The following is a 27,209-nucleotide window of genomic DNA, read 5'->3' on the forward strand; positions in this document are numbered from 1 at the left end:
CAGAGCTTGCTTGACCAGCAAATAGAATGTTTGATGTGCTAAACATAGCCAGACCCTCTGGCCCCAGACTCGCATAATGTAGACCTATGTGTGCAACCAAATTAGCTCTTCTTGTTTGAAACTGTTAAACTTTCACCTTTCAAAAGGATGGTTGACTTTATTAAACTGACATAATTTTGTCAAGTCAAGTCAAGAAACACTTCTTTTCTCATCTTTGAATGAGCCCATCAAAGTGAGGTTACAAAAGATTACTCTCCAAGCAGCTGTTAGGGGGGAAGACTGTGACCTTTTTTCTGATTTGTCCTATTTTCTGGCAGCATGGCCCAAAACGCTTGGAGGTTAACAAAAAGATAAGTGTGACAAAGTGATCAAACGCAATAAAATTTCAAGCCAAAAATCACTTCAAACTAATATACATCGATCAGGAAAATGAAGAAGATATTTAGTCATAAAAGCATGTAAACCATTACTTTTGCAAATGCCAGGGGAATTATTTACTAGTTATCTAGTTCATTGTTAGTTTATCTAGTTTCTTCCATTACCACAATTATAAACACACCCATAATTTAGTTTATCTTTGCACATAGTGTGAAAAATGTGTCTGCATCCAAAGTGAATGGTATAATTTACTATATCTCTACAAGTTACAACAAACTAACCTTGCACAAAGTTTATAGTGGATTTAGTCAGATTCTCACACAGAACCAAGCTAGAATTCAGCACAGCTGCTACAAGATCACATAATTGGCCTCACACAAAAAAAGGAAAGTGCATAAGACCACTATAATTTGGCAAGTCTATTATGGCAGTTATTGCACACAGAGCCAAACAAAGGTGTGCCACAAACTGCAAGTGTGCCTGTCTGACACAGACAATGCACTGGCAAAATGTCAATTGGTGGCGGTGTGAACCCGACGATTCTGCCCACCAAACCCCCACCTGTTCAACCAGTCTGAGGTGCTAAAGGTGAACAAAAGGTGTGAAAATGCCAATTGTTTCACCACTTCACAGTTTCAAAAGAAAAAAACAATTGCGTCACTTCAGAGTGTTTCCATTTCTTCAAAAATTTGTACCTTTCCCAGCTGAGTTTCAGCTTGGGAATATTGTGAGTCTAGCGTTCCCACCTACAGAAACTTCCTGAAGCTGGAACAGATCCTTACCACAGGGGAAAACTTGCACCAAAGACCACCCAAACAACCAGTTATTGTGTCTGCCCCAGTCTCCCACCACATCCCACTAGCTTGGGACATTACAATTGGAAAATCTACGCCCGGAACACACCAGGAATCTGAACATGAAGTTCAACACAAAAGCAACCGTCCTCCCCCTTTAAAATAGCCACAAGCCAGCCAGACTAGCTATGTGTAAAATGTAGACACAACAATTTTGCGGCAGGAACTGCGTTTAACTCTCATCTATACTGAAAACTACAAGGACAACATCAAACACAACTACAAATAGTACAATGGTGTACGCCAAAACTTTTAAAACCTGACATTCCCTAAAAGTCCAACATTTCCTGTACCAAAGCAGAAGGTTGGAACAAGTTTTTAAAGTACCTACCCTGGGCGACAACACATGCAAGTCTGTGTTCATGAAGCGAAGATGAACATACGTCTCCTGGATCACCTTCATTTTCAACACATAATTCATCCCTCCAAGCATAATGCTGCATATCTTGTCCTCATTAAGAATAGTCATGAAATCCTATCTCCAAGCGATCAGGAAAGAACTCCCTTGCTCTGGGCAATGAGAATGACTTTAGGAAGTGGCGGTGCTTGGAGCTATGGTGAGTTGGTGGGTAATGACAGATGAGTCACGTTCTGGGACAGGATGTCTCTCTCCCAGCTGTCACTCACACGGAACAAAGTGGGGTCGGGACAGAGGTCATGTCTAGAACAGGTTTGGAGATTCTCACCAACGTGAACTGCATACAAACTCACTTAACCATTACTGATTAAAATCTCTAAACTGAGAGTTCTCTTTCCCTTCCTTATTCTCAGAAATACTAGTAAACAAAAGGTACAGAGAGAGGACAGAAAGTAAGGAAGCTTTTAGCCCTCTCTCTGTACCTTTTGTTTACTAGTATTTCTGAGAATTTGTGTTTAATTTGATTTTGAAATGTAGAAATAATCATGAAAGAATATAGAAATGACGTGATAATGATATTTGATTACAATACTGAAATGATTATGCGAGTAATGATACAATGCTTATATGAAAAGATGACATGTAATGTGATAAAATGATATGTAATGATTTGATAACTAAAATGAATAACGTTAGTAATGACATAATAATAATCATATTATATGAGCTGTTAAGTTTACAATGTGGCTGTTAGACTTGGATAGGTTAATATTTAAGGAAGGTTCTTTATTTTCTGTTGTGTGACTGTTATATTTATCAGTGAAAATATAATAAAGAATTATAAAAAAAAAAAAAAAAGTTTGGAAGCTTCCCTGCTTATCAAACATTATCATGACTTTCTAAGTAGAACTAAGAAAGCCCATGGAACTGATATTGCCGGGTTACTTCACTGTACGAAACTTCCTTTGTCGTCACACAAACCGATAACTCAGGACTTTTCTATATACAAAGAACCCAGGCCTGCCTTATCATGGTCCAAAGTGACATGATGCAAACCTCCATAGTGACACATCCCAAGCCCCAGAAGTAAAGTTGGCTTGCCACTTCCTTGCATGTAACTTCCTTTACGCCCTTGTCATTGACCATGACTCAATAGATAAAAAAAAACTCACCCCATGTCATCTAGTCTAGATGGAACATGCAATTTCCTTGTACTAGTTTCCCAACAGCTCAAAATGATCAACAGGACAGTATGAAACAAAATACCCAGGCCAAATCTATCTTGGTACAAACTGTCTAAGATGTCCAATGTTCAGAACCACATGCTATATGATACATTTAACCTCCTTGCTTGAAGTGACACAATGCATGCAACAAGTCCTCAGAAGTGGTGCATACACTGTTACATTACAACCAGAAGAAGCTGTTTCCAATAGAAGAAGCATGTCAAGGTTTACACCATGCCTGACCACCCACCTCATGCCACAGGAATGACGTCAAAAGATCTGCATCTGTAGTCTCTAATGTCTCCATTTTCTCCCAACAACAACCAACATTACTTTGTGTGTGAGCAGAATACAGAGCAGGTCTGTCTGTAGTGCTGGTCAAACACTGACTGAGGGAAGTCAGGTGGGAGTTTAGTGGGCAGGGGAGGCTCAAGGGTAATAAACATATGAAAGGGCCAATCATGGAGGTCCTTAGTCCCTGGGGTGGAGGCTTGCCTTCTCAACCAATCAGAGCTCGGCTTGTGTTGCTCTAAGGCAAGTTGTCATGGTAATGTGTCAATCAGAGTGAACTATGGCTGTTGTGACATCATTGTGACATCATTCTTTTCAGATGCAGATGCAGGTTAGTTAATTCACGCCAAAGAACAAGGCAAACTTTGAAGCTTCAGAACAAAACAAAAACAAGCTTGCTTTGATGTGGATCTGATAAAATATGCATTGAATTATTGACTTTTTACCAGTTTGTTGTCTATTACCAAGGGCTTGCTATCACCTAATGCTTTTGACTAAAATGAAAACAAAGCTTGGTTCAAAAGAAGTAGTCTTTAACTTGGAAATGTTAGGAAAACATTGAGTCATTAGGACACTATTTTCCCACGGACCAACTGAAATACATTGTACAAATTTCACTGAGGCGACGATAATACCAAATTAAATTACAAAGACTTTTATTCCATCCAACTTTAACAGTCTGTATGAGGCACATGAAAAATGTCTGACATACAATTAATCACGCTTGGGGAAAAAATGTGGCCATTTAGCTGAATGACATACTTCTCTCTCATCATATCCTTGTAGCTGTCATTAGCCTCCATTCATTAACACCATGCTGACAACTAAATTATAATGTCAAGCCCCCAAACCACCACTTCCTCCAGGAATATTCCAACATTACATAGTTCCATCATGGGTGGCACAAAAAGGACATCATCATATGTTACTACTCCAACTCTGAATCCATTCTAAAGGCTGTTTTGTTGGCCTCCTTGAAATTTTCATTTTCATAAATGTAGAAAGAGGGAATTTTTCCGTTGTGACACATTTTAACATTACATATCACTGTACAACCCTATTTGGTTAACAAAGTTTCAGACTAAGTTCTGACATCAGCCTGGTGAAACCAAACTTCCTTGTGACAAAATCTACATTTCCCAAAATCTGCAAGAAAATAATGTTACATGCATTTGAAATTGACAGATCAGATGTAGAATTTAGAGTTTTATGATATTGTAATCTTATATCATCACCTTCAAGCAGGTGGTTTCAACTCGATGCAGACAACGGCAAGAGCAAAGCTGGGAACCTGCCTACGCACTGCAGAAGGAGATAATATGGTGGAAATGATGCCCCTACACCCTGCAGGGTACACTGTTCTAATGAAGAGTTCCCTCAGACCGTATCTATTGCGCCTTTCTTCTGCAAATCCCCTCTACAGAGGAAGGGTAGTCAACTGTGTGCCACGGCAGAACAAGAAAGACTCACGGAAGAAAGGAACAAATGAAGGGGAACAGGATATAATGCTGCAAATTGCCTAATGACAAGAGAACTTAGTCTAAAACTTTATAAACATAAGATCTTACAGTAATACCAAATGTCAATATGAGCCACAAAAAAAAAGAAGAAAGGTTCTCTGTGCACTTATGAAAGCCAGAATCCAAACTTTCCAACAATTTGATATATTGTTCCTGTGTTCCTGGCTGCAGGAGCTTTATCCATCCCAGATGGATCATTTGTGTTCAAACTGTGTTAAATATCAGTTAGCTACATCCTCAGGCTATGCAAGGAACCTTTCAAGACCTCTTTAGTGAGACAATGGCTTCCATAGTCCCATGTGGCAACTTAAAGGCACATAAACTGACTCATACCTGTCTTACCTAAATTTCTAAGAATATGGCTATTGTACAAGGTGTGAAGACAATGGATATTATACCATTTCTTGCATTCCAGTTGCTAATAGTCAATAGTCATGTTTTTACTCATTTACAGTTGTCACTTTCTCTTCACAAAAGGTGTTCTGTTCTTGAATAAATTCTTTGCTTACTGTTACAGAGTTTAAAATTTCAACAGGAACCTGAAAATGGATTTCTTCTATGTTTGACTAATGGTATGGGTTACGGCAAGGAGTTTTGATATAAAGTTCCTTGGTATGCCTGCTATATGACCTCCGCCAGTCAATACAGTAACTCACATTAGCGCTACAGAATTGGTTCTAGCTAAGCACTCCCACTTCAGAATGACAGTCTCTCTCACATAGGGCAAATCAGCAAGCTGATTCAGGTCTGTTGCAAAGTTCCTTTTTCAGTTTCTTCACCTGTACTGAAACCAACATACAACAAACGTTTGTGATTAAGAGATGAGAACAGGTGTTTCCCAGCCATTAGCTTACCTTACGCATGTGTTGTCCTAAGGCACAGCCCATGTCATCCAGGCATTCACTGTCTTAATGCCTAATGCTCTTATCTCAATTGCTAAGGAAATTAGAAAACTGGCCTTCAGGCAACACAGGAAGAATCTGATCTGATCACTGGTAGTCTAAAGGATCCTTCTTCTACACTGCTTTCCTTCAGTTTCTTCCTTCCGTCCCCTTTGCTAGCTATCCATCCAACAGGAACAAGTTTCTAGCCACCATAGAAGTGGTGTACAGATGACATATGTAGTCTTTTTCTTCTGTACCCATTGTTTGGGAGACCATGTTGTTGAAGTTTGTTGTCAAATGGCGTTAGTGTTCTGTCAAAATCTTGTCTAAAACTGAGACAAGTCTGAAAGATATGGAGACCATGGGAAAATGGACCCCACACAAACAACATAATCTGCTTACAGATAATCTGTCCAAATTCTGTGGATAAATACACCATCAAATCTCCACATAGAGTACTGATATTTGTTACATACCTTAATGCAATGCAGCCTCCATATCTCCTACATTCAAACACATCCATACCAGATCCATACACAGGAAACATCAAGGGGAAGTATCACTGATCTGATGAGGAAACTGGCTCAGTTGAAACTGAGGACATCGCACTGCTCAACAATCAGCATGCCTGGGATCCACCCAACCCTCGCAGTGCCACCCGATTCACAGTTTCCCTTCTGCAAATTGATCTATCATTATACAGGATTGACCCATTCAATTATCATGGACAAATCATCCTCAAACAGGCATTGGCAAACTTCCTGTTTGGAAAAGAATTCATTGATCTGATATGGCCTCTTATTGGACAATGGTTGCCATGGGCACACTGGATAAGATTGAAGACTCCTCGTGATGTGGGTAAACAGATAACTTAAGGAGGAGGAAACAATGACAATTGACTCCCATTTCCCAGAAGGAGAAGATTCCTTCACAATCGTGTCACATCAAGGGTTCTCTCCAGGACCCGTCCATTCGTCCCGGGATGGGACTTTAGTTGTAGAGATGGATGAATTGTCATCTGTCTGTCCAAAATATATTAGCTTGATGATATGAAAATGTGTTTTCCTATAACAGATTTAACAAGAAAAACGAATAATGTTTATTTGCAGATTCAAATTATCAAAACTTCGCCTTTCCCTCTGCAATGCCTTCCAAGGCCTGCTATAGATAACCCCCTCCCTAAAATGAGTAGGACTAACAGAAATGAAGCTGATCACATCCTGCAGTTTATCCCGGCATCTTCCTCTTGATGTCGGGAAACCATAGCAACATACTAGTAGCTCACTCAGAAGCAGCTCAGAGAACTGAGGCATCTTGGGTAATCCTGTTCCAGTTCACTTTATTGGTGACCAAAGTGCAAGCATGCTTTCCCATGATAGGGGGCATTGCTTGAATGTGTTTATTACTGGACAAGAAAGAGGGAAGATTTCTTGTTTGCTAGAGACTTCTAACAGTGCTTCATCAATAGAAGCATGGTAAAATGCTGTGGTGACACATTAAAAGAATCTTATACCGTGTACTTCTATTTCAAACTGTCTAAATCCCCTTATCAGTTGTTTACAGTTTCACACCATTGTACATGTAGGTCAACATTTACAAAGATCCAAAAATAAACCTTTTCATATCTGCTTCTATCACGCAGCAAAAAAATACCTCAGCTCAACTTGACTATAATTCCGCACCTGCTAAACAAGGATTTTATGTTACAGTTACATGTATATTCTTCAGATATTTTTTTAGAAGAAAAAGTCTCAAAAAAAGCGAAGAAATTCTCAAGTATAATTATGGGCACCTTTAAAGCTTCTCTATCGTCATTTTGGAAGGGGACAAAAAGCCATGTGGATGACAAACCTATGTCCAAAAGATAAAGATAACCCTACACATTTTTCGTGAAGAGTAGGGTTGACCCAGTATGCTTACCTGAAAATGTTAGCAAAGCTACATTGCAATACTGGCTAATAGTAATAGAAAAAGTGCCATGCTTCGTCCTCAATCTGAAGTCGCCCACTTAACTTCTCAGGTTGTCTAGGGTAACAAAACAGTAGAAAACTCACCATCTCAGAAGCCTTGCCATCCAAAATGACAACTCTCTGGTCCAGAAAAAAGAACTTCTCCATGGTACACCAGCCTCATCAACTGACAGTAGTTATTCCGACCAACGAATCTGCTCTTGTTCCAAACTGATTTTGATAAGGAGAATGTTTTTTGATTGGAGCAAATTGCTGAAATGGTTGCCAGGATGAGGCTATCAAAAGTTTCCAAAGTCCAATGTTGCAGTTGGTGCTTTTCGGAATGTTTTGAAATACCAACGAACGAGATACAAATGGTTCTTGTGCGAACAGAAGGAAGACAATGCTGCCACTCCTAGTAGCTCAGCACAGTCGGAAAGCACCTTCAAAACTGACGATGGGCGAGGATTTGTCTTGGGATTTAGTTCACATTCTTTGTGTGTTGTGCTTCTTTTCTTCTTTTGAGGTGATTTATCACAATTATCTTGTATGCAGTCTGACCTTGCTGGTAGAAATGGGTCAGAGGGACTACATGTGCGATGTCTGCACGTGTTTGCCTGCTAGGGTCAGTCTGGAAGAACTGGGAAAGGGGGACGGCTAGCCGTATGTTCAAATATCCTTCTGTAAGGGTTACTTGACTGACCCCCCCCCCCCCCAAAAAAAAAAAAGTTCTGACACCCCCTAAACCCTACAGTAGTCTCGGAGGAAATTGAACTAGGCAACAGAAACAGTGTATCCGAGCTACTCCTTTAGGCCCTCTTTCCACTAGACCGCATTCCCTGAACCATAGTACAGTACATGCTGCAACCAAAATTTGATTACTGTTAGCATTAATCTTATAATTAGAATATTCTGTCAAATCTTTGGCTGCTTACTAGTTGCCACCTCTAGTGGAAAGGGGGCGTTGGGTATACTGTAGAGTTATCAAGAGTCTGACTAACACCAATACAGCATACCCTAAAACCCCATTTTGTGCTCCAATTTTGTCAAAATCTTTCCCACATCCTTTGTTGTATCGGGGGCTGTCCCCATCTCCAGGTCTATAGCCCTTGGGCCATATTGGCAGGCTAGTTATTGGTAGTGGAGTGTTCAACTCTAGATAGTATTCTTTCTCTTTGAAGTGCTAAGCTGAGAAAGCAATATGGTATGACCCAGACAGGATTTGAATCCACGACCTTCCAAATGCAACTCCAAAGTAAGATGCAACTGATGATGTGCTACGAGATTTGGCAAGAACCTTCCAATAAAGGGCACGCTGTCTAAACATACAGCACTGGTGCTATCACAATGTGTTGGTTGGATGTGGGCCCATCTCAACACACTTACATGTTGGGACTACTAAAAACATGATTCAACAGAACAAACTACCCAAGTTGGACGTTTGTCATTCCCTGGACATAACCACTTCCTCCTTGCCAACTGTCACGGATAAGCATCTCTGAATCACCAGACTTTGCTTTCAACACAGATCTACTTAAGAGTAGAACGTCTTATCCTTAAATGGTAAGACAGTGTGCTTTTTGTGGTATCGTGATTCACATCAGGCTTCAAGCAGATGTGAAGTTCAATTCAGTGCTCTACACATGTTTTTGAAGTTTTTCCTGGATCTTTCATGGTATAGAAGTGGGATAAAGACGGAAAAAAATGTATGTGCAGACAGAAACAAGTAGAAAATGCCAGAAAGAAACAGACATAAGATAACACTAAGCTTGAAACCTTCTTGGATATGAACTTATCAAATCAGAACTGTATCCAGCTTTGAATTTCTTTCCATCCAACTTATTGTTTGAGAGGCCATGTTGTTCACTTTTTCATTGTTAAAAGTGCTAGCTATGCATAGGAAAATACATTTTCATGTCATGAAGCTTAGATATAGATGGAGGAAGCCCTAGTTGACATGTCTCTACCAGAGTTCAGCTGTACTGTGTACCAACTGTGAATACTAGCAAGGTCGTGCCAGATATCAGAGACGTGCTACAGGAAATCAAAAACAGAACTCATGTAAACAACAATGTACATATAGTTGACCTGCACACACATAACCTCATTCCTACATCCTCAAGTCTCTGTTCAGAAGATATTTCCATCAATATCAATTTTCAAGCAAAGATGAGAAGAATTTTGCAGTTTTGTTTTTATTGTTATCAAATGGAAAATTTTCATGACGAAATGACCTGACCCCTTATGTTACCCAATATAGTACAAAATACCTCATGGATTCTATATAAATCTAAGTAAACAGTGCAAACGTCATGCAACCAAACTGTACCAACAACAACACTTGAAGAGCCAGGCTTTAAATCTACCATTTTCCTTCTCATAACATTATTTACAGGGTGGGGACATCCTTCCGTGCAAGGAACTGGCAGCTGAAGTCTGCAGACAGATAGCATGATGCAAGTCATTAACTGAACATTGCGGCCAAACTCTTAGAAAAATAGACTCCCCTCCATTGCATAGCTGGGTTACAGAAACCCTTAAACAACAGGGATATGTTTTCAGGACTGTTTTGAAAGTGTATTGCACCATTTCTAGAAGGTGATGCTTCAGTTGTTGATGTAACTACTCTAGATGTCATATCAACAACTCAAAGAAATAAAGTTTGCTACTGATACCACCTTAACCATTGCAAAACAAGAATGGATTTTCCTGCACTGTTTCCATAGTACATTGTACTACAAGATAACTTCTATTGTCCCTAATCCCTATCATATATACAATGCTCCGATGACTACTATGTATTTAGATATGTGAGTCTATACTCTTGTAAAAACAGTCGCCATAACAGCTAACCACAATGTCCACCCTTAGTGACGACAAAAATGGCAGGGCCAGAAAGATCACGCCAGACTCGTGACGTTACCAGCTTCTTGGGACAAGCACCACTTACCAAGCCAACTCCTTCCCATAATTCTCCCCTACACCTGTTCCTGGCACTCCATAGGATGGAAATTCCATATCCTGGAACCTGGATACATCCGGAAGTGGCAGGTTTGAGGGAAAATATCCACAAGAAAACAGAAATATGGAAGGCTAGCTCTACCCTGTGGCGGGTCCAGCTATTAACAGAGCGTAATTGATAGATGTGGCTGCCTTACAAAATGTCTGAGCATGGTTGACATAACTGCTGCGCTATCCAGTGGTGTCATGTGGAGGGGACTTAGATACTGGGAGGCTATGAAGGGGTAAGGGGAGCAGTGACTGTGCAAATTTTTGGCAAGGACTGAATCTGGTAAGGCTTCTTGTAGCTGTCTTATTAATATTCTGGCAAAGTTTCTGAGAATTTGTATAATTTTGAACATAATTTTATCAGAGTTTGATACAAATGTAGTATAAGTTGCAGGCAAGCAAAACTATTTCTTGTAATATCCGCCCTGACAAGATCCCATCCACAGCCTCAAGAGGATACTTAAGGGTGAGAAGGAACACCTAAATTTGAATTTGTATTGTATGAACAAATTTCCCAACAGATCAGCCAATGACTAATAACAATTTGCCCAGCACAAGAATAAGGATATTGCCACAAGCAAAACAATGTCCTCTAATGGTTGAGACAATGGGGAAAAGTTATGAAGAAAAGAACAGGATTTTCAAGAACCCACTAAACATCCTTTAAAAATACATCAATTAATGGGAGCCCAAACACATTAGACTGACATCAACAGTGACCTTCAAACCACACATGACCTTTTGTCTAAATTATCCTTCCCTGTGAATGACATCTTTCTAACCAACCATCACAATGCAACCTGTTAACAAAATTTGAATTTGAATAGGGTTCTTCGGTGTGCTCCAAGTAACAGCTTAAAAAGTTCCCAATTGTTGGTCCCAACAGTTTTAAGATCCTCCTTGTATAATTCAAGGTCACATGTGAAGCATATTTGTCCTTTATTTGAATCCTATTTGTTCTTATCTGTATGGTAACTGAGGTTATCATTATCAGACATTAGTGAAAATGTGAGGCGTAATCAGAAAAATGAATAGATCTCTCTCATTATCCCATTCCTGTTGTGAATGAATCATGATCAGAATTTTGCAACATGTTCCCCAAAGTGATTAGTTACAAAGCAATTAATCTGGATAATGATAATGTCAAACATGATGTATCTGCTGGGAGAGTTTCACCAGGGGAAAACTGTTGTGTTGGATACGGATATGTTTCTTAGTAAGATGAAGTGAATAATTTAATGATTTAACGTTACAAAAAATCTTGATTGAAAAATGATTTACAATCAGAAAAAATCCAATGGAAAAAAATGGCGAATCTTTTAAAGAGGATTCTTATTTGATCAATACAACAGATGAAAACAGTATAAAAACTCCGCTGATGTGGGTCTCACTACATGCAAGCTCACAAGGCTCTTGTGTGATCTAGAAGGACTGGAGTGGCACACATCTACATATATGTCCGTCCGTTCGTCCCAAAGCATATAACTACATAAATCACGTCAGAATTCTTTTTTTTTTCTTAAGAAATTAAGATTTCTTTCTCACCTTATCAAAGAAGTAGTACAGCTTCATGGTCTTCTCTAAGACATCCCGCTTCTGCTCCAGTTTTCTTGAGAAGCCGAGGAGCTGCTCCTGGAGAGACTTGGCGCGCTCCCGTATCCCTGTCGTGTTGAACTCTCCCGTCTGTGCCAAGCTGCTCGCCTCCTCTAGCAGGTCATTCCCTTTTGCACATTGTTGCTGAAAAACAAGAAAACAAACATCCATAAATACAACCTGAGTCACGTTTGGGATGGCATTCTCGCTGCTGCAGCGCCACCTATATTGTTATAAGTAGTAGTGAGAATCAGATCCAGTCATTCTAACCCAGATGATAGTGTCTGACAGACAGAAAATGTTGGATGTGAGTGCTACCCTGGTTGTGTTTAAAAGAACTTTACTAGACAAGGTAACTTAAGATGTGATTAAGATTCGAATGGAGCTTTTAATATTCAAGAAGACTTTGAACACCCCATAGAATTTATTAGGTTATCACCTATTTTGCATAAAATATGTCATAAAATGCTCACTTCAACATTACATAGGTTGCTAGTGTCTCAAATACAAAGTCGCCATAATTCAAATGTGTATGTGCGCATTGAATATGCAATTGTCTTATTACCAGTAGCATAATTTATGAGTTTATTATCTCCTCTTTCTAAATTACATGTAACAAGAAACGTGATGGACAGACTTCATTCTAAAATCTAATAATAAGTTGGGAAAACACTTCCAAATATGGTGCTCTTGAAATTTGAAAACACAATTGGAGACAGATATAAAATTCTTCCTCTCAAGCTACCAAATGCACCATGTAAGGATGTAGCTGTGAGAAAAATTTGTAAGTACATTTCTCTCTTTTCAAGACCATATGTCCAACATTCCTGTGGCCACAATAAAAGAGTTGCACCCTTGGCAAACAGTGACTAACAAACTACAACTAGTATGAGTACTGTAGTGGGAATACAGGCAAAACTTCCTCGGGAGGTACCATGTGGCTGGTACTTGCTGTTAAAAAAGCTTCCTGTTCACAAATGTCACAGACAAAAAGGAAGCCCTTGCTGCAAGGAAATGTATGTGCAGACATAAAAAGTAAAACCATATGCAATCAATAGTAAATGTTCCATTGAGTTGTCAAAATTAAATCTGCATATGTCTGCATACATTTTACCACAGAAATATTACACATTTGGATACTGCACTTGGACAATTGATTAAAATAATTTGGAATCCTGCCCTCCACTAAAGCATGATACCGCATTACAACTTTAAAGTTGAACACCTTAATGACACCTTTCACTTCCTGAGATATCCAGATCTTAACATTTTCCTTATCTCTGAAAGATATCACCCTGATAATGATAATGAAGAGGGTAAAAGGTAAAAGTAAGAGTAAGAGTAAGGAAGCATACCCGCTTTGTATCAAACACAAGGTTTCCATGAATCCTCACTTTAGTGTGCGGAGGCTGGAAGGAATGTTCAGAACAAAGTAGTAACCGACATTCTTACTTTGAGATATCCAGACTGCTTCAGGCTGGTATAAACTACAAACTGACATGCTTTGTTCACTACCCATGTATGTAATCACACTGGATAGAATACCAAATATTTGAGAAAACACATCAAAAACCAAAAGTTTTCAAACTTGATTTTAACACTCCTACATTTGAACTTGAAGTAGACCACCTCAATAACCTAAGATATCATGTCGAGAATGATAACTAAAACACTGGTCCCTCAGGCCAGAGCGTACTGAAACACAAGTTCTCCATAGACCCAGTACTACCACTAGTGTGTAGAGGCTGGTAGGAAATGTTTAGTACAAAGTAGTGACTGACATTCTTACTTTGAATATGAACACCTGAATGAATTCATATCTTTCTAAGATATGATCTTGATAATGATGATAAAAATGATGAAATTACCTCAGCCCAGACTACATCAATTCCTGACATGTCCCTGCTTGCTACCGTACATAACACGTGATCCTCACAATCACACACATGTATCAGCATGCGGAGGTAGGTAGGAATGTCCAGAACAAAGTAGTGACCAGAAGGCAGCTTTGTGTCTGGACTGGGCAGGGTTAGATACGGCACATAGAGATGTAACGTGTGCAAACACGTCCCAGACCTGTGTGTGTCACTGTCCGACTTTCATGTGTCTTCACAGACTTTGTGCACACACAGTAGAGAAACATCTGCACTGGCGACAGACCTGTGTAGAAATACTAGAACTTAGTCAATACTAGACTGACTACGCTGTCTATTCTTTATAGGGAGAATAATTTGCCAGGAGGGTTTGGCTACCAGAGTTGGTTGGCCGATGGGAAACATGAACGTTAGCGTGGACTGACTCCCCTAGCAAATTTCCCGAATTTTTCAGAAATTCTACGATGCCCTTACCCCGTAGGAAGGCCTGGTAGAGGCTATACAGAACTAGAAGCTACAACTAGACATACAAACCTCCTACGCCCATCCAAGGCAGTACATTTTTTCCCATGGGAAAAACCACAGCAAAGAGTAACCACATCATCAGTCTAAGGTACATCCAAAGCAATTCTCCAAATCACATATCAAGTAGCAGCATGACAAAGGGGCAAAAATTGACAAAACTACCATCAAAGTGTCCACTTATATCTAATAATGAACATGATTTTGAACATACTTAGAAAAGTTCACCTCTACATCTGGCTGCTGTTCCAGAGAGGACCAAAAACTTGACCAACCTTGAAAGTCATGACATGGCATGGGGCTACCAACGAGGTTGAATAGGGGCTACGGAATAAGGCAAGGCACCCTGACATTTGTAGAAAATTACCATGACAACAAGAGGTTCTCCCTGCCCCTGCCTGTCCACAAGCTATGTAAGTAGACGGCAAGCTGACATTTGAACTGAGGGACCCAAATGGCATCAGGACCATCTTTTCTTTAGAAACAAGCAACCCTGGACCATCAGCCTGGCACCTGAACAAACCGTAACTTCCGCCCTGCAACTAACGATCCTCATCTCATTCACTCCCCGTATCTGTCCCTTTCTCTCCCTGTACAAATTTACAAACGTTATAGCTTGTCACACAGATTTACTTGCGTGATGGATTCACACATTTGCGTCAATCTTTTGTTAGATTTACAGATCACGATGTATGCACACTGTTCCCATTCCCATTAAGGTTGGTTTCCCATAATTTCCTCTTACTAAATATTGCTGAATTGAAATTTGTCATTTTCATCCTGTTGCACTTTAAGTTTTCTGACTCAATCAACGTCAAGACGATGACAACTGCACAGATGGAAGCAGCACTGTTCCTCCACTGTGCCAACAATTTTCGGTGTCAGACAGTCAAAGTCAAACAAATATAGAAGAGGACGTATCACTTACAATGGCCAGGACGGGTTCGCTGTGCCTTCGCCTCCGAGAACCGAAAGTGTGGAGCGCAGCGCCAACTAAGCGGGCATGCATTGTGCTGAGCATAGAGAGCATCCGAAAGGGTATATGTTGTGGGTGGATGCCCACAGACTACTTGAAAGCAAGGAAACTTGCCGTGAAATAGCCCCAGCACGAACCTGGGTGACTCAAAGTGCTGGAGGTTGCCCCTGCACATATTTCTCATTCCCCACAGGCGGAGGGTTGTGAACAAAGGGACCGTACAGAGGGGATGACCCTACAGCCTAGAGGGTCAGGCAGGGCTGAGGAACATGTTGGGATGGAGTCTGCAAAGCTTGGAGCATGAAATCGGGGAGAAAAGGTTTGCACAAAGAGGGATGAAGAAGACAGGGAAAAGAGGAAAGCTAAAAATAAACCCTTATGAAGAAAGAGGGTCATGCCACTTGGGCCCAAAATAGCACACATAAAGCACCATGTTTTCTTATGAAAATAAGCTGCCATAGAGGGCGTGTTGTTCGGAGATAATCTCACCATTCAAAGTCATAATTTTAGGCAACGTGTCCAGAGAAGGAACAGCCTTGTGCCACTTGTTGGTACAGAAGGACAATGACCCTGTATATCGTGTGATGTTCTATTTCATGAGGGTTTTAAAAGTTGTTATGCATGATATGAGTGCAGGCATACGGTTATCCATCACTTAAAATAAACAGAAGTCATGCAGTCCATGCTAGAAATGACAACAACCAAAATTCCATCTGAGGGTGGTCATCGTTAAATCTGCCTAAAGAGGAGAAAGATTTAAAAAATCAAGAGATCCAGAGCTACATTTTGTATCCGTATTCCCAGCAAACACAACATTTGAACGAAAGACAAGGACTAGACAGGGCTTGCCACGTTACAGCTTATAATCTGTCATATACATAATCAGAAAATCTCTTTTTTTCAAGGTAGTAATTTTCCATTTCCCTATCAAACAAGATATTTTCCTGACTTCAATTCGTCTTCTGTTCATCCTGCTTGCAAACTAACTGACCAACAAACCAACCACACAAACTTAGCTATAGCTCTACCTTCACATCCCCCCTAGTAAATGGCGCATGGACTGGTCCACTCAAACAGGAAGTTTGCAGGTACAAAGGTTTATGTGTATATACTTCAATCTGTACACAACATGACTTCTACTCCATCAACAGGGGCGACTTCTGGCCTTTGTTTGCTCTCCTTTGTTGTACAGTGTTGGAGCAAATGTTAGAATCAACAGTTCTACATGTATGTCTTTACTGAGCAAAGTACATGTATACTTGACAAACATGATGTTTGACAGGAAACAAAACAAGATAATGCTCTTTTAATTATCAATCTTTGCTGATCAAATCCAAAATTATTGCTTTTCAATCAGGATTTATATCTATACAGAGAAAAGATAATATTTACTGATATGATTTAAGCAAAGCGTAATTATGGTCTACCACCATACAAATCTATTAAAGTGATAAAGACAATAATGATTTTGTTCAATGATCATTTCTGTGTAACAAAAGGTAACATGAGTAAGCTATGATATTCCCAAAACTAACAAAGTTTCCCCTCCAATTCTTTCCTCACTACTTAGCTATCCCCTCTATAAGCAAAGACTTCAAGCACACTTCAAGGACCACTCCACATTATCTTCAAGATGCTGAGCACACACCTGACCACTGTGGGGGGCATCTTATTTCCTAATCTTCTCCTAACACCTAAATCAACCCACTCAAGACTCCATAACCCACACAGGTGGCAGGAGCAAGAAGGGCACACTTGATTTCATGGATGGCATCATTTTGCAGACCTGAATTCTGATGAGAGGGAGAGAACCAAATAAAGCATTGTGAGGTGGGAGGTTTTCTGATGTGACTGAGATCATTTTTTGGCCATTTCAACATATTGGCTCACTTTGCAATAGTCTTATACAGTTATAGGGTCTGCATGGGGGGTCTGAAAGTTTCTCAACAGTCATAACGTATGGGGATGTTAGAGTGTAAGTGAAATAACATTTCCATTTCTTTTAACTGTTCTGATTAATTGTAGTGCAGGTAACAGGTGACATTGCAATTAAACCTGTGTCTCTCCTCTTTTTTTTTAAATAAATAGACAAAGTAGTGGGATCTGGGGACCTGTGCAACCTTCCTAAAAAACACTACCTAGAGTAGACATTAGGGTAGGCGTGTCCAGTTAAGTAGCTTCCTCCTATGAGGTGGTTTCCTATTAATTCCTTGGGCAGGTGGCTAAATAAGCGGAAGTTGAAATTACAGCTTACTGCCCTGATTGTGCTTGAGGATAATTAACAGGAATAAGACACTAACGAGCTCTGGAAGTACAGTGGAGGAAACCCCCTGGACTGGTAAGGTGTGTCCTGACCCAGCCTCCTTCCTTCCAGGTCTGGTGCCACCTGGTTTCCTCACTCAGGTGAGGGGAAACTCAGAACAACGATGTGCCCTGGGTGGCAGGGTGGTACACATGTACACTGTACACCTGTCAGGACACTCTACAGGGCTTTTTCTCTCCTAACAACCAATACATGTTTTAAATGTGGGAATGAAAGAAATTTGTAATATTTACAAAGTTCTTATTAAGAGAAATATATCAATGACTGGAAAAATGAAGTTAGAAACATTATTTTGCATATGTATACTACAGAAACTCTGGTTGAAACTTTTGACCAACTTTTGGAAGCTGAATAAAACTTATCTACAGAAGAGATGCTGAACAATCTATATTTAGATATCAAGCTCCATTCATCATCCAGGTGTTCTTGCATTGAGCAGAGTAATGGAATTGCCTGACAGGTATTTGCAAAGCAAGTTTACCTGGGACAGGTGAACACAGGCGGCACTATTATTAGCCCCAGCCTACAGTCTAAAGCTCAGTGTTCCATGAAGGGACCTGTACTCCCAGGTGTAAATGCCAAACAGTACATTTGTACCCAAGTACTCTTGAAGTGTCAGAGTTTGACTGAACCAGATTGTGTAAACATGACCTAAATCTAAAGGATAGCCATGGGAGTTGGCAATAATGAGATAAAAAACTCAAAAAGCTTTAAAGCTGGATTCCTTTCTTGACATTTTCCAGTGGGAAACAACTCCTTTAAATTGAGTGATTCTGGAAGGACAATCAGAAAACTTGATTAAAAAAAAATATTAAGCATCAAAGCAAGAAATTTAATCTGGCAGGTGTCAAGTCTTTTTAGACTTTGGAAAGTGAGAACAGTCTGAAAACATAATGAAGAAAACTGCATGGATCTCAGCAGACATGTTGACAGAAACCTTTATCTCTGAAGTCTCAAGTTCAAAATCTACAAGAATCCTCAATTTAACAAAACATTTTTTCATAACTGTATGGTAGAATGGGAACAGCCAGGAGACTTGACATGAAGAAACTTGTAGGCTTCTTAGCAAATAGGACCACCTGCAGCTTCCAAGGCCTCCTGTACATCTACAAGCTTTCAAAATTCCATTACATTTCAAGTTTTCTCAAACATTTGGTCACACTCCTTAAAATGTCAAGACAGAATCAGAACAATGCGGAAACCTGAGCGGAAGAAAATTGCAGGCATCTTAGCAATCCTACTGACAGAAACCTTCATTTGTCAAATCTCCAGTTACTACTTCAACATGACCAAGAAAGGTTTGATCATGCTCACTGGAAGCATTCATGGGAAAGGCTTTGTGGAGAAAAAAACTCTTGTCAGCAGCCCAGCCAAGCATGTGGTTAATTGGACGACGATCGTTAATGACTTGTAAAAGAGTCAATAGGATGAAATTAGGTCAACCTGTCCTTGCCGCAAAGCACCTAGAGGTTGGGACAAAGGCCAGTTCTTCCTAGTGCCAATAATACTAGCATATTAACTGTGCTTGATTCACCTTCCTAGCTGCTGCTTTTTCTTGCTCAAGTTGTTACCCTCTTTCGTCTTTGTAAAAACTGACTTCAACAGCCATACTGAGCTGCACAATACAGTGGATCATCTTTTAATAGTTTGGCTGCCTTGTAGTTATGATCAAGCCAGTCATGACAACTTTTGGTAAGGCTCATAAAAATACTTCATCTTGAAATTCTTTCAGGTGGTAACTCCTTAATTGCTTTACAGGGCATTTACAAAATGCACAACTCAAGAGACGTGGGCAGGTGGTTACTTTTAACAGGATTCTTCATGCTTGTATCAGTCAGCAAAAATTATATAAAGAGACCACCAAGAAGTGGAGGGTGTCTTCTGAAGAATGAAAGAGATGATGCTTTTTACTGTCAGGTAGTTCAAAGAACAAGACAAAAACAAGTCAAAAGCATAATTCTTCTTAAAGCTCAGAAATAATACATTGACCTAGAAGCCCACTTTCCAAATTTATGAGCACTTCTCTTTTTTCAATTTCAAGCCTGACATGTTTCCCTGGCTCCATAAAACTTAAAAGCCTTTACCATAAAGTCGAAAACACTGGGAACAACAAAGGAAATTTATGGCCTAATTATGGGAAGATGGCTAGAGTAATACATCTCGGTAATGCTGCCGTTTCGCTGTATGAATTATACATTTACGGTGGAAAAGCGCCGACATTACTTTGACACCACGAACTGAGAAAAAATGATGACGCTCAACTTCAAAATTGAGGTCGTCGAAGGAGGTCGCACGCGTACAGGGTAGACAATATGAAGGTCAGAGAGACCTTAGCGAGAACGTGATTTGAGCGTCACAAGGAGGGTAGATATGACCTGAGGCTAAGCACTTTTATATCCAAAGGAGGCTGACAAGAGGGAGAGGCATTGGTGGTAGACATAAAGATCCCCCAAGGCAGCATAGATATCTCTATATGTGTTACCGGTGCATCCAAAAATTGGGCTGTACAAATTTCATAGGTCTCATGGATTATTGAAGAAAATAGGGGTGAAGGGGTAACAGTAAATAACTGGAGGAAGAGTACAGCACGTGAGAAAACTGACTTCATTGGGGAGACGTCTTTGATGAAAGTGAAAAGGGATCCGAGCTACTCTTCAACAGCTGGTCTGGACAGAGAAGACAAATGCTACTACTAATGGTGTTTACAGTTTCATTGTACAAGGGAGATTCTTCTTTTACAAGTGCAAGGAACAGTGAACAATACCTTCATGTCCCATGCTAAGTATTAAGATTCTTTCCCGGCAGTAGCGCGCATGTCAGGTCATGAGTGACATCCTTCCTCAGACACAAACTGAAACTTATCTCCAAGCAGATGCTAGGGTGGATTGTACCATTTTATAATTGCCTAACTTCTTCAACAGAAGGGATGACTGACTGTCAGAGAAGCCCAGCATCTGCTGTCAGGATACAAGTACAACAAAATCCACCAGAGCATCTTCTCTGGGATCAAAAAGAAGTATCTTGAAGAGACTCCAAGTGGAGATGAAAAAGAAATATCTGCTACTCACCATTGCTTGATAGTAGAACCTCTCAAACTCCTTGGTGGTGTTTTTGATGGCGTCTAGCGAGTCACCTGGCTCGGAGAGACGTTCTAGCCTCACCTCTCCTTCATTCTGCACCCAAGATAACACCTGGGGAGGACAGACAGATAAAGAAAAGTTTATCTTACACTAGAAGTAAGACAAGCAGAAAATGGCTCTCCTTCTTTCAGTGTTCTTGGAAAGGAGAAAAGATGTTATCAACAGAAACCATAAAATTCCAACTTTCTTCATAAATGAAATGTACTTTTGCTGTGATTCTATTTAAGGGTTGGGGGGAAAGAAGATTGTCACAGTGAGTTGAATTTGAGTTTAGAATAATTCTGTGGTAGATAAGGAATACAGATTTGTGGTGGTATGAATTTGCAGTGAAGAGTCCTCTGTGAAAATTGAAAATAAAACCTCTGGAAGAGTTTTAAGATTCACTGTAAGTGTAACAACAAAGAACAGAAAACAATCGCCTAGAAAACCAAAGGACTTCACAAAATGTCTGTGACAGTGTGAGTATACATTGGATTACAGCAAAGATTCGGACTGCTTTTAGATATATGAAAATGTAGATACTGGTCAATTGACCCTATAACCTAGTATCGGAGACTTGTATGCTTGGTTAACTCAAGGCAATACCAGGTAATATTTACTGTCTAATAAAGCTACTGAAATACTGCTGCCCTAGCTGCGATCGATACACAGATGCTGACTACAGAATGTAGAGGAACAACACACAGAATCTCTAAGTAGCTTGTTAAAGGATTTATTAAGATTTTTTTGTGTCATTTTATTTCGCCTCCACATCTTCAAACATTCATCTGCATCAAATCTGATACAATTAAGGGGTACTTTCCCCCCAAACATGTGGCCCAATGACAAATGTGGAAAGAGTCCTAATTCTAAGTGACCAGCATTGTATCCTCTTCATTACCCAACTCTCAGCTTCATTCAACCCCTGGTCCAGTCAATTTCAGTTCCTGTTAGTGTTCATCCGGTCACCAAGTTCATTTGTTAGCTATGTCTTTTCACAGCAATATCATAAACATTAACTGGCTTTCCCTTCTACATGTACCTAGTCAGATCGATAGGAGACAGACTGGAATTGCTGGGAGCTTGGAGCAGTAGTCTGGCCATCTTGGATTCTAGCCAGCCACCATAGCTAGCAGCATTCATGCAGCTATATCAACTCACTGTTTTACCACAACTATCTATTATGCTGCTTCTTGGATCTAATAAAATAATATTCAAGTCTTATGGAAAAACATTTTGTTAGTACACAGTTTCAGGGAGTGAGGACAGTCGACCCTTTATTCCTGCCAGGCCAACCTTCTGGTTTGATGATGCTCTCTTCAAGGCTCTTGCTAAAAACGTTAATCACCCAAGGACAGGATTGGTATGGCTTCCTATATAGGTTGTGCACAAATACTTACCTCAAAGACAATACTGGTTCTAGAAATCTGACATAATCTAAAATACCTACAATTATATATCTATAATCTTACTATACTGAAATTCAAACATGCTGCTCGTGTGAAAAATCTGTACATCAAATAAGTGACAGGTTGAAGCGTACAGCCGCTTGCGTGCACATGGATCCCCTAAAATTTTAAAAATGACTACCCATAACAAATATGACCAGAGATATCACTGGCGTCCCATATAACGGACGGATAATCCCATCTCAGCACAATTGAGCCACACATCATCGCTCTGGTATCAAACGGAAGACCAAGATAAAAAATGCAGATAAACGTCCTACAACTGTGAACAGATTAGACGATACACAAAACCGTATTTCCGTCACAATCCACTTAAGGTAGGGTCACGACGGTTAAATCTCACCTTGAAATTCTGCCAATAAAAATACGCAACATTCCTCGTTTTCCCCCAAAATGACTTCATCACATGTGAGGACATGACGGTCCCAAAGAATGAAAAACCTCTCGCAACGTTGTCCGAGAATCTCTCGATAAGTCACGTCCATTCTAGCCGACGTGTGAGTCAGCGCCGGAGCGACCAAGCATGCGTGATGCAATCCCTCCTCCTACCCAAATGGGTATCCAAACGTCTGATGGCGTTTTAGTTATTCACCCTTGCACCCGGCGGGCTGCAGACAAGGCTGGATGGATGCATTACATACAAATACGTACTCAGGGCTGGTCCAGAATGACATGAACAGGGGGTATGATACTAGACTCGATGCCGTCCTGTTTCTTCTTTTCTTTAACATCCAATTTGGTAGGCTATCATTATTGAATCGTATACAAAACTGATAAGTACCAGACACTAGTAAGCAAAGCAATGGCAAGTACAGCAAAATTAAAGAGATATACATAGAACCTGCTGTAATCATTCTCCCCATACCCACCAAACAGATCCTTCCCTTCCCCATTGTTTTTTTCATGAATTGGCCCTTCCACTTAGAGATAAAATGCTGCATCCCAAACACAGGGTGACAACCTGTTTCGTTTTCTAATTCCGCCGACGAGATGGGACATATCCGGAGATAATGAGATTGTTTGAATCTGTGCGACACGTTTCTAAATTTCATTACCGCCACCAGAATGGCAATTGAGCCCCTGGTTTGCTTGGGAGGCAAAAGCTTGATTGAACATCATTACCTTCCCGAAACATCCGGGCATGAGGGGAATAAGAATGAGGAGGGAAAGCTTCCTTTTGCTTTCCAGGAAGCACTTCTTGCTTATGATTTATGTCTGACCTATTTCGCAAAGTACTAGATAAGTCCTTGAAGTTTAACTTTTAACAAGGTGATTTTTCAAGGGCGCATATGAATTCAAATCCCCATTTTTGTATAGATTTTTTTCTTTCATCAATAACAAAACATTGTCCTATTTTGCAAGGATGACAGTCTTCAAAAATGTAGTGATTTGTGTTTTGGACATGTAGCATGGAAAATTCCAGGTTTACCCAAGGACGTTAGCATAGCCTCCCTTGAAGTTTACTATCAGCAAGACATGTTTTTCAAAATACCATAAAAACAAGTAAAGAAATCTTCCAAAATGTGACAATTTGCGGTAATCTTGCTTATTACAGAACCAATAAACAAAAAAAATCAACAAATATCAGCCAAAAGACTTTCTCAAATCCCAAGCCCCACCTATTTGCATCCAAAATTCCAACTGACACACCGGACTGAAAAAGCATAAAAGAAATGCATATCTCATTGAAGTGATGACTGACAGATTGAACGTGAACTTGACAAGGTACAAAAGGACGGAAGAACTTCAAAGAACAAAAGGGTAAACAGGTGTCACAGTTCTGCAAGTCTGTGACTCTTCCTCGTGACCTTGACTCCCAGGAGGATGTGGTTCCTTAATCTCTAAGGAATTGTTATGAAAATTTCAGGGTAAACATGTATCGATCATCCCTTGTTCTGCCGCCCTTCCTAGAAATAGGGCTGCCTCCTGCATATTCAGTTATGGTTAGACTGATTGACGTACAAGCAAAGTTAAGGTCAGTAATATCCAGTGACTGTTATGTACAGCATATATTGTGTTTTGGATATTTAGCATAAACAGCTGTCGATTCATAAATGAATGCTCTTTGATTGATGTATGTGGAAAGAAAAGAAGGTCAGCAACATATGCATTCAGCATGGGACATTAAACCTGCAAAGTAAAAATAGAAAGAAGACAATACATTTCTGCAAATATGCTGAAGTAAAAATAAGTCTAGCGTTCGAACTAAAGGTCAACAGAGAAACAAGTTTGATGCCATGACAACCAGTTATGGTTTCATTTGAGGCGATATGAAGGAAATCATAGCTGGAAAATGTAACTGAAAATCTTCACTATTGTGACAATGCCCCTTTCCTTTCCCATTGTTGGTTGTTACAAGGTATTCCTTTTCTATTCTATACTCTATTCTATATTCAGACCAAACCTGCTGGGTGATGCCGAAGGCGACCTGAGCCCTGCTGCTATAGCTGCACTGGCTGCGGACAGACTGAGTGGATAAGACTTGTGACCGACTGCACAGCAGCCGACCAATGATGATGATGATTCTATATCCTACTGGGCAAAGCCCCCTTCAGGGGCATCTCGCATCCTTTAAGACTCCTTGATTGTAAGAGTAAGACTCACCTGTATACACCTGTCCTCGAAAGCCTTGAGCTTCCTTCCCTGCTCCATCTGAACCCTCCTCTGCTCCGGCGAGGCTGTGAGTTTGGACACCATGTCAGAGCAGTAGTTGTAAAGGTACGTCACATAGTCCAGCGAGTCCCTGGAGAGAAACAAATCAATGTAAGAAATACTGCTGGGGAGACCAAAATCGCCAAGTTTCTTTGTTATTTGTAAATAAAACGTTCTTAACTTCATACAAGTCCGTCAAAAGGATCTCAGGTATTCGGTACCCAACCATACACAGGAGGTATTCTTCATCAACCTTTTAGCAACTTCTAGAGTGGCCATGTAGAAATTTTACTGCATGGTCTAAATTTGGATTGTTTGTCTGTGCACTTTTATTTTCAGCACTACCGCCTCCACCGGCGGCACTTAGCCATGCACCTGGATGTGAAGCCCTAGCAAAAGGGCAAATCTTGTCCAGTACATTAGAGATGTATTGTAGATGACTATACATACATGCTCTGTTATCAACAGTGACCTACATTTTCTATTGTTAATGTAGCAGCTGTAAATTTGTCCCGGGAGAATTCACAATAATGCAACTGCCGAACTGCAATAAACTCCCTACGCCCAAATTGATGAAGTTGTCACTTTGTACATAGTGAGTTTGCTGCATAATTTTGACTGTACTGAACTCAAAAAGCACTGTTGTAACTATACAAACAACACTGTAACTACATACTTACTACCTGTATCAGAACTTAAGTCAGCCAAGCTACACTATTAGAAATCAAAACCTTTTGAAAAAATGAAGTAATACCATTCGTTCTACATTCATCAACATCAGCAATTACACATTTTAATTCTTATGTATAGATATGAAAGTATTCATCCCAAGGGACTTATAAACAAAGATGGCATCTGTCCTTGTCAGGTCTTTTTTGTTCAGTCTAAATTACATACTACTCTACTGGTAATTACAAACAGTACAATCAAGACAAAAAAGATTGTAACTATCTTCTTCATTCTCAGACTTTCAGCTTTACAGGTACTTCATAACACAAATATCACAGTTTAGGTCATGTCTCTAATTAGAGGTAACACAGTAGGCATAAATGGCCAATTGTGGGTTGCAGCAAAGAAGTCAATCTTGCACAAAAACGAACCACCACGTCACAATGCAGACAGGTAGTTGCCAACTGTGCATATTCCCTATACAGTGAAACTTGTCTAAGAAGACCACCCTGGGGACCAGTGCAAAGTGGTCGTTTTAGACACGTGGTCTTCTTGTGCAAAGAAAGAAAAAGTGACAAGATAGGACAGACACAATGACTTCAAAGTTAATGGTCTTTAAAATAGTTTAATTCCACGAACCTGTACATTTGCACATGAGAAACATTATCACTGTTGAACGGTCTTCCTGTATGATTCATATAGTATTGTTATACCAACTGATGTAAAACAGAAACGTTTCCAAAATTTAGGGCTATTCTTTCAAATTTTTTTTGCCGGAGCAGCGTCATTTTTCCCGCCGGCATTGTCTGTCAAAAACTTGTGAATGGGCGACACCGTCAAGACAATGGTCCATATTGCTACAAAAACATCGCTGTTTTCAGTGGAGAACCCGACGCCCCACGAGCGTTTTAAAATGCAATTTTCGTGTTAACAACGCTAATTGCCTATCTTTTTACTTTGTGAATCACAGCCAACGGGTCAGAAATAAGTTGGGGAGCTTACCGCCATAACAAAAAAGCACGCGCACACACGCCCGACAAGACGGGAACCTTCTTTCAAATCGACAGCACGGCAGAAAAATAAGTGGTTCATTTCAACGCTGTTACCCATGAAAATAATGTGGGTGAGTTTGTTTCTCTTCTGGCGCGGGTCTTAAAGTCTCAACGCTGCCAAGAAGACGAAAATTTGCCGAGAAAAACAAGTTTAACCCCACCGACGCTTCTAATCATGGAGATGTTGACAAATCGACGCTTCACTAGAAGCAGGGGTGAGCAGCTTCTCAAAAAGACACACATACACCTTTTATTCTCTAATGAAATGCGTTATAAAGTTATAAAGATATCTTATATCTGTTACCTTTACTTTAAACAAGTTTTATGAAAATAAATTTGCATTTTGTAGGGTTTAAATGTAGAGTACAATAACAACGCACGCAACATTTCTACCTACACTCCAGTGGACTTTCCCAATGACACCGTTTGACCTCTTGGGCGCCATGTTTGATTTTGGCTCGGCGCGATACAGAACCCAAACACACAGATTT

At 40.1% G+C, this 27,209-nt stretch overlaps 1 protein-coding gene across 5 annotated transcripts in view; it reads right to left on the reverse strand.

Annotated features, from left to right (window-relative positions):
• The window catches only part of LOC118418693 (puratrophin-1-like), a 125,666-nt gene that overhangs the window by 15,459 nt on the left and 82,998 nt on the right, over positions 1–27,209 (reverse strand). For all 5 annotated transcript variants that reach the window (XM_035824742.1, XM_035824740.1, XM_035824741.1 and 2 more), the window contains 3 exons: positions 24,950–25,088; positions 20,826–20,948; positions 12,015–12,206 (listed from right to left, as the gene is read on the reverse strand). In XM_035824742.1, the coding sequence (XP_035680635.1) occupies positions 12,015–12,206; positions 20,826–20,948; positions 24,950–25,088 (454 nt within the window). The remainder of the gene's footprint in view (positions 1–12,014; positions 12,207–20,825; positions 20,949–24,949; positions 25,089–27,209) is intronic.

The sequence above is a fragment of the Branchiostoma floridae genome, chromosome 6 (genome assembly GCF_000003815.2).
Source record: "Branchiostoma floridae strain S238N-H82 chromosome 6, Bfl_VNyyK, whole genome shotgun sequence".
Classification (NCBI taxonomy): Eukaryota; Metazoa; Chordata; class Leptocardii; order Amphioxiformes; family Branchiostomatidae; genus Branchiostoma; species Branchiostoma floridae.